Source organism: Anarrhichthys ocellatus, unplaced genomic scaffold (assembly GCF_004355925.1).
Source record: "Anarrhichthys ocellatus isolate YVR2014 unplaced genomic scaffold, GSC_Weel_1.0 scaffold7, whole genome shotgun sequence".
Classification (NCBI taxonomy): domain Eukaryota; kingdom Metazoa; phylum Chordata; class Actinopteri; order Perciformes; family Anarhichadidae; genus Anarrhichthys; species Anarrhichthys ocellatus.
In genome coordinates, this window is record NW_022280037.1 from 12,416,923 (window position 1) to 12,427,599 (window position 10,677).

A 10,677-nucleotide genomic window follows, 5' to 3' on the forward strand; every position below is an offset into this window, starting at 1 on the left:
TACATGCAGCGCAGGCGTCAACCTCCAGGTCTGAAAAGTGAAGTCAAAGCTTCATGTGTTAATAAACCTGCATTCTAACGGCTAGTGATGGCGAGATGAAGCTTCAGGAAGCGTTGAAGCTTTCCATGCAATTGGTTCACTCATGGGCCGAAGCTTTGTGGTGCTTCATTTGCTCCACTGCACCATCAAGTGGACAATAAATGTAAAACAGGCAGAGTGATGATAATGACACCATGGCTTTGGTGTGTGAAGCTTTGAATTGAATAAATGAATGAATGATGTTTGTGATGCTCGAATAGATTGCAGACAAATGCGCAATAACAGGATACAACATTTAACAACAGGGTTTTGAGCTACTGAAGATGGAGACATGACGCTCCTGCTCGGCTTCCAATTTCCCCCCCATGCTTCATGTCTTTGTGCTAAGCTAGGCTAACTATTAATTTATCTTTCCCCAAAACTTGTATTAAAACATCTCATCAGTTTCTGGTTCGCTAGCAGGGAAGATAACAATAGCTCTGAAGCTAAAACGTGTTAGCTCGTTAGCTACAGAAGTCTGTGGTTCCAGGTTTGGAAAACCAATATAAATCTGCTAGCTAGCAGTTTGCCTTTGCTGCCAGTCATTGTGCTAAACTATGCCGACATGTTAGATCCATCGCTAAAATGTTAGCTCCGCTTGTGTCTTTAGGAGAGCGTCGTCGGTCAACCTGAGTTTGGAGAAGTTGGCCGAGGCTCCGGATGAATCGGCCGCCACTAAACGGCCGCACGGCAGAGATGAGAGCCTGGAGAGGCAGTCGTCCACCGAGGGGCCGCCTCCTCCCAAACCCCCCCACACGTACTACAACAAGCACCGCTACCCGGATGAAGAAGAGGGGGTCCGGACCACAGGTGAGGCGACGCAGCGCGTTAGCATATTAGCACGTTAGCACATCATTCAACGGAGAGAGTCTATGAATCTGTAATTTCCTGCTCACTACAGGTACTGAGAGATGTCAAACTCCGCCCCCTCCAGGGCCGCCTCCTCCTCCCCCCGACGCCCAGGACCCCCCCACTGTGACCCCCCAGCTACCAGAGGACCACACCAGCAGAGACAAGTCAAAGAGGAGCGTCTTCAGGAAGTTTTTCACTAAGAAGTAAAGCTTTACTGATGCTTTCCTTTTATTGTGGGAAGCCAAATGGTGCATTAATATTGGAATAATAATAATAACTTTATTAGCACCTTTTTCAAAACGAAGAATAACACGTGAATATAAAAACATAATAAAACATAAGTAAAGATGACAGAGGAAATTCAATATGAGCAACAATGATCTTACTTACAAAGTGTTTTTATTTAAGTGCCAGGAAATGCAGAACCCATTGACGAGCTAGAACGTCTCTCTTAGAACACAAACTTTCGTCCAATCTGCTCTAAATCTTCAATCTTCAATATGTTCTTCCTTTAACGATGCTTCACATTTCCTCCAAGTTTCATGAAAATCAGGCCGGTGGTTTTTCCGTAATCCTGCTGACAATCTGACAAACTGAACCAGTAATAATGAGCGATAATACAACTACAATAAATAAACTCTGAGCACAAGATTCACTCTTGACATTGGAAACAGACTAAATCTCAACTAAAGGTCACCTTACTGACTTTTACCAGATCAGCAGAGGTCTGTCCACTGAGGAAGGCAGAGAGATGCACTTGAAAGCTCAGGAAAAAAGGGAGTAAATGGACCTTCAGTTAACTTTTAAACACGTTTAGTTGTTTGTTTCAGAAGGATTCACTCAACAATCGATCTCTGGAGTTTGGTAAAGTAGTAATACTAGTATTTCTGCTCCTACCACCCGTTGTACTAGTATTAGTATTTATGTTTCTACCACCTGTGGTGGTAGTAGTAGTAGTAGTAGTAGTCATTTTGCTTCTACCACCGATGGTAGTAGTGGTAGTTGTAGTAGAAGTATTTCTGCTACTACAACCGGTGGTATTAGTGGTGGTACTAGTAGTAGTATTTCTGCTTCTACCACTGGTGGTAGTAGTGGTAGTACTAGTTGTATTATTTATGTATTTCTACACAAACTCTGAGCTCAGAACCGTGTTTCCATGGCGACAACCAGTGACGCTCTGAGAATATTTTGCTTAAAAAGTCTTAATTAATAATAAACTATTTATAGAACATTTATCAAAATAAAGTGCTTCACAGAGAAAAAATCAATAAAATAAAAGATAAAATCAATAAATAATAATAATCAATAAAAGCTTCAGCTGGAGATGAACATGTCGTCATGAAGAGCCTTCAATCAATAATCAATAAGATCAAATCAATCAGACGTCATGTGATCTGAACCGTCTGTTTTTAATTCAGTCAAGAGAATAATTTACCCAGAATTCATGCTGGTCGAGAAGTAAACCGATCAGCAGACGATTAATAAGCTCTGATGATCTTCATCTTCTTCATCTCGTCACATTTAAAGGTTTTCATGAGACGAACACAAACATCCTCCGGCTGCTTTGATTCTGATCAATAAGTCGATCGTTGGAGACGAGGAGTCTCATCGTCATTCAGACAGTTTATGAATCATAAACATGTGACGTCATCGTGATGTATTGATTACTGAGTTCTCTCAGACAATAAACTAATATTAAACTCATTAAGTTAATTTAACTGCACTGAATGTTTTTGATTAAATATTGAATCCACGTTTCCTTGTTGACTTCCTGTTTTTATTTTTCTTCCTCTCAGAGATCTTGTTGTGATCAATAAATAGTTTATAGATCAATAGACAGTTTATGGATCAATAGATCAAGAGTGTGTTTTCATCTGCTGGTACGTTCTCCCTCCAGGTGATAGCCACAGCCGACTCCTTAAAACACGTCTATTGTTCATGTTTTTAATACTTTTATTTGACTGATGCAGCACATTTCTTTTTATTTTTATTGTCTCTCACTATGTTTATTGTACGGAAGCCCCGAGAGGCAAAAAACAAAACTGTGATACAATTTCAAAGTTTGATGTTTTTAACAGTTTTCTCTTGTTTGTGACGAAAGAACCGAGAAAAAAAAAGAAAAAAAGAATCGTTTTTCTGTGTCCTTAATTTGTTTTCTTAATCTGTGAAACACGTGAAGGTGGTACTTGTACTCTAACATAGTATTTTCACAGTGTACTATTGGTACTTGTACTCTTAACAGAGCATTTCCACAATCTAGTAGTAGTACTTGTACTCTAACATAGTATTTTTATTGTGTAGTATTAGTACTAGTAGTAGTACTGTATATCCTACTGAGACAGCGATGTAGTTCCTCCCGCCGCCTCACGGTGTCGCTGCCGGAGCACTAATGACCCGGTTCCTCTCGTCTCTCCCGGTCTCAGTCTTTGTCTCCAGCCGCTGATCGTCCGGTTCACAAGGTTATTTGCAGCGCTGCACATCGAATGAACCATTAAACCCGCTGATATATATTATTATCACAATATGTATTTCATTTTCATTGCAAAGCGTTTTATTTTAATAATAAATAATAATAAATGAGTAAAAATAGAATTCAAACCCTAAATAGTGAAATAATAAAACAGTAAAATAATATTAATGAGTAGTTTTTACACCAGAAAGTTTTTTTTACACATTAAAAGCCTCTAAAACATTTGTTTTTTATTAAATTAATGAGTTTAATCAGATACTTCAGGATTTTTTTTTTTATCTTTAGTGATATAAAAAGTCTGAAATCTCCTCCGACTCTTATTGTAATTTAAAGGTGAAATTAAAGAGCTTTAGATCTTTAATTCGACATTATTAATACATATTTTGTGTCTCCATCAGCTTCATTGTTTCCGGTGTGTCGGACTTTTTTTTGTCCCTCTGGGCCTCCGTCTGATTCCCGCTTCAACATTCAGCTCACACGACAGAAAAGAAATCAGCGGGAGGTCCGAAACCAACCTGTCTGATACAAACCAGTTCAATAACCAGTTCAACCAGTCCAACCAAGAATAAAAAGATAAGACAGATCCATCGCTCGATACAACGGTGGCAGCAATACACAGGATTGCCCAAGCAGTAAAGTACCAGTTCAATAACCAGCTCCATGTTTCCATGTTTCACTGGACAAATAAATTGTAAAGTCTGTTTTTATTTGCTTTCTGCTGCAGATACTTATTTATTTATATATTTACTCATTTATATATTTATTTATGTATTTATAGAGTATTCTGTCAGTTGCAGAGAATACATATTTTTTGGGGGGGGGGTTTCTCCTTCAAAGAAAATATTTTGCTAATTGAATTTTCAAAATTAAAAGTTGTTTATTGAAGCAGCCAAATATTAAAAACATTTGACCAACCTGAGATTATACTCTGTTTTTAAAATGCTGATTCTGATTTTATTTCGTGTCAATATGTTTAAATGTGAATGTTTTTAGGCCACAAAACATGACGTCATAACATAAAGGGATGAAACGGTGAATAAAAATTGAGTCAGCATTATTTGTTCTTTAACTGTGTAAAGACACGTTTTCTTATTTAAATTAGTATGAGATGACTTACAGTTTTTTTTCCTGATCATTTCAGTAAACTTTGATATATTTAAATAACGTTTCAATATATATGTATTCATCATGCATTCATCATGAAATAATCTTTCATGATGAATACATAAGGCAGCTTCAACAGAAATAATGTTTATTATATGAAATAACATTACATTACAGTCATTTAGCAGATGCTTTTATCCAAAGCGACTTACAATTCAGATTCTATCACAATTCTACACCGTAGGCACAACTACGGGAGCAATTATGGGGTTAAGTGTCTTGCTCAAGGACACATCGACATGCGACTAGCGGAGCCGGAGTTCGAACCGCCGACCCTCTGATTGAAAGACGGCCCTAAGCCACAATCGCCCAATAACATTATAAATAACATTATAAAAGGTTTTTATAAAGCTTTATTATAGATCAAATAAAGCTTGAACGCTTCTGATCAGATGGTTTATTCACAAACACACAAAACGTGTATTTAATTTAATATTTACTGATATTAGTACATTTATGTTTAAATACCACTCTGATAGAAAAATGGCTCAAATGCTGAATTTGTGTCAAATATTCAGAAAATAAGTTTAAAATTTTTAATGTTTTTGTTACTCCAGATCAAATAAAACTGAATAAAAACTCTTCAGAAACACGTGACACAGAAACACGTGACAGAGAAACAAACGACGTTTAAAATTAATCGAGCAGACTGAATGTAAACATCTGTGTTGATGTAGTTCCTGTTTCTGCCACCGGGAGGCGCCTTATGTCTTCTCCTCCTCCTCCATGTCTGCTCGTCATCTGATTTATTATCTCACAACTTCCCTTCAAGCCTTAAAGCCAATGATGACAACAACAACAACAATAATAATAATAGTAACAACAACAATAATAACAACAACAACAATAATAGTAGTAACAACAACAACGATGATGATGATAAATCTGAGGCTGTTTCTTGTAGACTCACTCGTCCTCCAGATGATCAACCTTCATGATTCATTTCTCCTTCAGCTCCTCAGACAGAACGGAGGTCACAGGTCACAGCAGGAGGAAGGTTCTGGTTCCTGAACTGAACTGGATCAACAAGGTTCTGTTCAGGTTCAGACAACGAACACGATAGAACGTAGCCCCGAAGCACCATTTAGAAACCTGCAGTTCATCTTAAAGAGTCCTTAAATCCCTGAAGCCCCATTAGAACCCCACAGACACCCCAAGATCTCCCTGAATAACCACCAAATCCTTTTAAGAACTCCTGGAACCTCCTTGAAATAATAAACCCTGGAAGTCATTATGGACCCTTTAAATCCCCTGGAAGACCTTACAATGCTTCCTAAGAACCAACAGAACCCCTTAACATGCCTGAAATACTGCTGGAACCCCTTAAAGAACTACAGGAACCTCCTTAATGACATTAAACATCCTTAAAACCCCTGGAACTCACTCAGGACTCTTGGAACCACATTCTCAGCCTGTGAATACCCCTGAAACCCCTTATGGACTTTTAAAAACCCCTTATGAACTCCACTTTACTCTTTAACCCTAGCTCTTACAAACCTAAGGAACCTCTTAAGGGCTGCCAGAACCACTTTAAGTACAAAAGGAACTCCCTTAATGACATTAAACTTCCTTAAAACCCCTGGAACCCACTCAGGACTCTAGGAAACCCAATCTCACTCTGTGAATACCCCTGAAACCCCTTAATAACTTCTAGAACCCCATTATGAACTCCACTTAAACTCCACTTTACTCTGAAACCCTCTTACACATCTAAGAAACCCCATAAGGCTTAAGGGCTTCCAGAACCTGTTTAAGAACCACAACATCTCCTTTAAGAGGCCACAAAGTATTCTTAAAACTCATACTTCAGAACCCAAAGAAACTGCTGCTGGAACCCTGATAAGAACCACAGGAGCATCTTAATAGATTTCCCTTTTAAGGAACCCTGAAACACCCTCAACCCTTGAATCCCCCTGAAGAACTCCATGAACAACTCAAAGGCCCCCTAAAACATTTTAGGAACCTTTTCCCAAACCTTGTAAAGACCCAGTGGAACATCCTCAAGAACCCAAACAAACAAACGGCACAGAACCATTGAAGGCATCACATGAATCCCCTTAATTACCCAGAGCACCCTTAAAGTACCCTTAAAACCCCTGGACGAACCATTCAAGACCAAGTGGCACCTCCTTTAGAACCCTTAAATACCCCTTGGAGAACGTCTAGAACCCCTTTGAGACTCTTCTGATCAGCTTCATTGATTGAATGAAAAACAGCAGATGTTCCAGCCGCCTGTTCCACATCTGGATCAAACATTTCAATCAGAAATTTAAAACCTTTAAAAAGACTTTTCTCTGAAACACAGAAGATCAAATTATCTCCAGTCGGTTTTTAGAACTCACAAGATCAACAAATAAAAAGATGAAAACAGATGTTTCAATAAAATCTGTGAAAATAGAATCTTTGTTTCTGACGGAGGTCAGAGGTCACCTTCATGTTCCTTTCTCTCTGATCGGTTTATATATATATATATATATATATATATATATATATATATATATATATACATATATACATATATGAAGAGATCTTTAATGTTTCTGAAGAACTGACTCTTATTGTTCTCCTCTTTTATCGCTTTACTGTTTATTTCAGAACGTGCTTGTTTATCTGCAGATCTTTATCTCTAAATGTCTTAGATTGTGTTCTTAAATTCAGAAGGAAACGACGTGAGTCTGGTTTAACTTCCACGTTGTCCTCATCACACTGCAGGTTTAATGGACTGAGTCTGCTTTCATTAGACATCTCACTTGTTGGTCTGTTCTTAAATTCAGAACAAAGAGAACGGAGTCTGCTTTGGAGGCTCGACGGCCAACAGAAGAGGAAACCTCCTCACACTGAACTCATTCATCTCTTTCAGAATCCAGAAGAAAATCAACTGAGTCTGTTTTCATTTGTCCCATTCCAAAGAAAATGTTATTTTTTTTACACATTGCTTTTTAAAATCTACATTTGTCTTTTCCAACAACCAACAGAAGTAACTTCTCTTCTTCTCTTTTCTTCTCTTCTCCTCTCTTCTCTTCCACCCTTTATTCGCTTCTCTTCTCTTCGCTTCTCTTCCACCTTTTATTTTTTACGGTTCAAACCGGAAACAATTTCAGATTCATGACGAAGCTGCAGGTGAAGCAAACGTTAAAAACACCTGTTTGGATGCTGCAGCATCCAAACAGATTATTGCAGAGTCCTCACACACACACAGACTCACACACACACAGACACACACACAGACACACGCACCACACACACAGACACACACACAGACACACAAACACACACAGAGAGACAGCCACACACACACACACAGACAGACACACACACAACACACAGACACAGAGAGACACACAAACACACGGTCCAAACTCTGCTCACATCTTCAGCTTCTGTGAACAAACAAACAAACAGTTTGTTTACTTCAGTAAGTCACAGAGACGCTGACAAACAAACAGCAAGTTAAACTACCCCATCAAAATAAAAGCATGACGAACATTAGTCCTGGAAATAGATTCGTGACGCGTTTTTACGCAAGAAAATGCACCGCGTGGAGGTAATATTTGCTGTTATTATTATTACTTATTTAGTTCTTTATACATTTATTATTTTCTTCTGCTTCATTCTTGAACTTTAAGATGACAGTCTGCTGTGACTGAAAGCTCCGGGAAAGCCACGTTCGTCGTCCGTTTAGTTATCTTTTAGTTTATTTCATAAAAGTTTTGTGAGCCTCATAATAAAACGAACAGTTTAAACAAGCAGCCCACCTCTCCCCTGTTATTAATGTGAAAATACCACGAAGATAACGACACAAGTAATCATTTTACAAACTCCACTTTTAGTCCAAAAATATCAACAACAAATAAAACGGAAAAGAATCATAAAGAAAAAATATTAAAACATTCAAACTAATACTTTTCATCTTCAATCAGCTTTAAAAAAAACTCCAAACTGAAATAAAACCATTATACTATGTTTATTGTTTTCATGTATTTGGTTTCTGGCTCCACCTCCATCCGTCTCATTATTATATTTATTTTATATTCATTTTATTATTTATCATCAACGGCTCAGTGACACGTCGGTGTCCCGGGGCGTAAAAACCGGCTCCGGGTCTCCGACCTCCGGCTGCTCCTCCGACAGGAAACATGTTCATCCGGAGATTAAAAATCAAATACATTCGTACCTTTACTTCATGTTTAGTGTAATGAACTGCAGCGAATCTTTGGATTCTGGAGACACACAAAGAGTTCAAACCGCTTATTAAAAGAGTCAAAGAGCCGTTTACATTCAGCTTTAACGATTTAAGGTGGACGGACCGAGTTTCATGTCTGTTTATACACGCAGGACCATTTATAGCAGTAATAAATACTAGTGATAGTACTAACACCCGGCAGTACAACAGTATTGTACTCATACTTCACATTTTATCTTTTGCAGCAGGAACTGTACTGCACTAGTAACTGTAGTATTCATTAGTAGTAGTAGTAGTAGTAGTAATAGTAATACCAGAGGCTGAATATAAAACCTTTAACATCCGTCATAATAAACAAAATATGTGTGAGACATTTTGAGGAGAATGTTTTTATTTATTTACAGTCACGTGTTTACGGCCCTCGTGGCCACGTGGTAAAATATCATTTCTATGTACTAATACCGTTGGTGCCAATTAATACTAATTCTAGTATTCTGATATGTCTTTGAACAGCAGGAAATATGCTCTAGTTTATAGTACTAGTACTAGTGGTGTACTACCATAGTGGAGTACTAGCAGCAGCACTCATCGTACTCTGATAGTATTATTAGAGTCTCACTCCAATAATCCAGTTTACCTTTCTGTTGAAACTATTCACATATTATTTATTTATTCGGTTAAATGTTTTTGTGTTTAAACTTCTAAATATATTTTTGTTTCACTGCAGAAAAAACAGGAAACAAATAAAAACAGTTTAAATAATTATTGTGTTATAAATCAGCTTTTAGAATAAATGTGAGAATATGAATCAGAATATGTGACCTCAGTGTGTATGGCAGTAGTACAGGAGGGAGTGGTGGTGGTGTACTTTTACTGGTAGTGGTGGTGGTACCAGTAGTACTGTAGTACTAGCAGACACAGTATTTGAATTTAAAGATGAAATGTGTCAAAATGTTTCTCCAAAATAGAAAAAGTGAAAAAAATCCAGTTGTAAATATAAAATAAATCATCCTTCAGAGGTTATAAATAGTATTTCATGTTTTCTTAAACATCAGTAATAAAACATGTTTCGTTTCTGTTTTTAAAGTGTCCTCGCGCGGCCTGCAGCTCTCCACTTTGTGTTCAAGTGAGATTCTGCTCCACCGTGAATCCGCCGGGAGGAAACCGTCGAAACTCCCCGACATGAGTCGCCGTGTTTCCGGCTCTCCGGCGCGTGTTTTACGCGGCTCTGGAGGAGCAGCCGATCGGTCTGACACACAAATCACCTCCGCGTGCCCTGACCGTGTCCGCGTGCCCTCCGGATCCCCTCTCTGTTTATGTTCCCTCCGGTTTGGATGTAAACAGTTTGGAACACGGCGAAGGGGAAAATATTTGAATCGGAGGAGTGTAAATATGAGGAGCGGCGGGGATTTGGGTGTATACGCAAGCACGGTGTGTGTTTTCCAGCGACGGGTTTAGTTTAGGTGGGGGAGAGAATGGGAGAGGGGAGAAAGGGAGGGGTGAGGCGAGTGTTGATAGGGTGGGTTTGTTTTCTACGCTGCAAAAAGTATCCGTGTTGGTGAGAGACTGTGCGTAAAACGAGCTGCAAGTCTCTTTTTTTGGTCCAGAAAAGATCCGAAAAAAATACAGAATTATGATAGAAAATTCTATATTTTTAAATAACGTTGAATTTATTTAACAAATTAAGAGTTTGTGCTTTTAAATGAGACTGAATGTGAGCTGGAGACTCACGTTTTTAGATAGAAAATGAAACAAAAAAACGTTTCGCTTTGGAGAAAAATAAAAATCCGATCTGACAGATTTTCCGGTTTATTTTCATCAAGTTATTATTTTTTTTTAGACTCCATTAGACATTAAAAAAGAGCCTCCTCTTGTCGGGCACTTTTTGCAGCGTGCTCGGCTTTGGTGGATGTGTGTGTTTCCCTGAGCG

At 38.3% G+C, this 10,677-nt stretch overlaps 1 protein-coding gene across 1 annotated transcript in view; it reads left to right on the forward strand.

Moving 5' to 3' along the window:
- sptbn5 (spectrin, beta, non-erythrocytic 5) overlaps window positions 1-1,892 on the forward strand; it is a 52,705-nt gene extending 50,813 nt beyond the window's left edge. Inside the window, exons 76-77 of the mRNA XM_031847217.1 lie at window positions 689-888; window positions 980-1,892. Of these exons, the coding sequence (XP_031703077.1) occupies window positions 689-888; window positions 980-1,137 (358 nt within the window). The 3' untranslated portion in view covers window positions 1,138-1,892. The remainder of the gene's footprint in view (window positions 1-688; window positions 889-979) is intronic.
- Window positions 1,893-10,677: the final 8,785 nt, after the last annotated feature.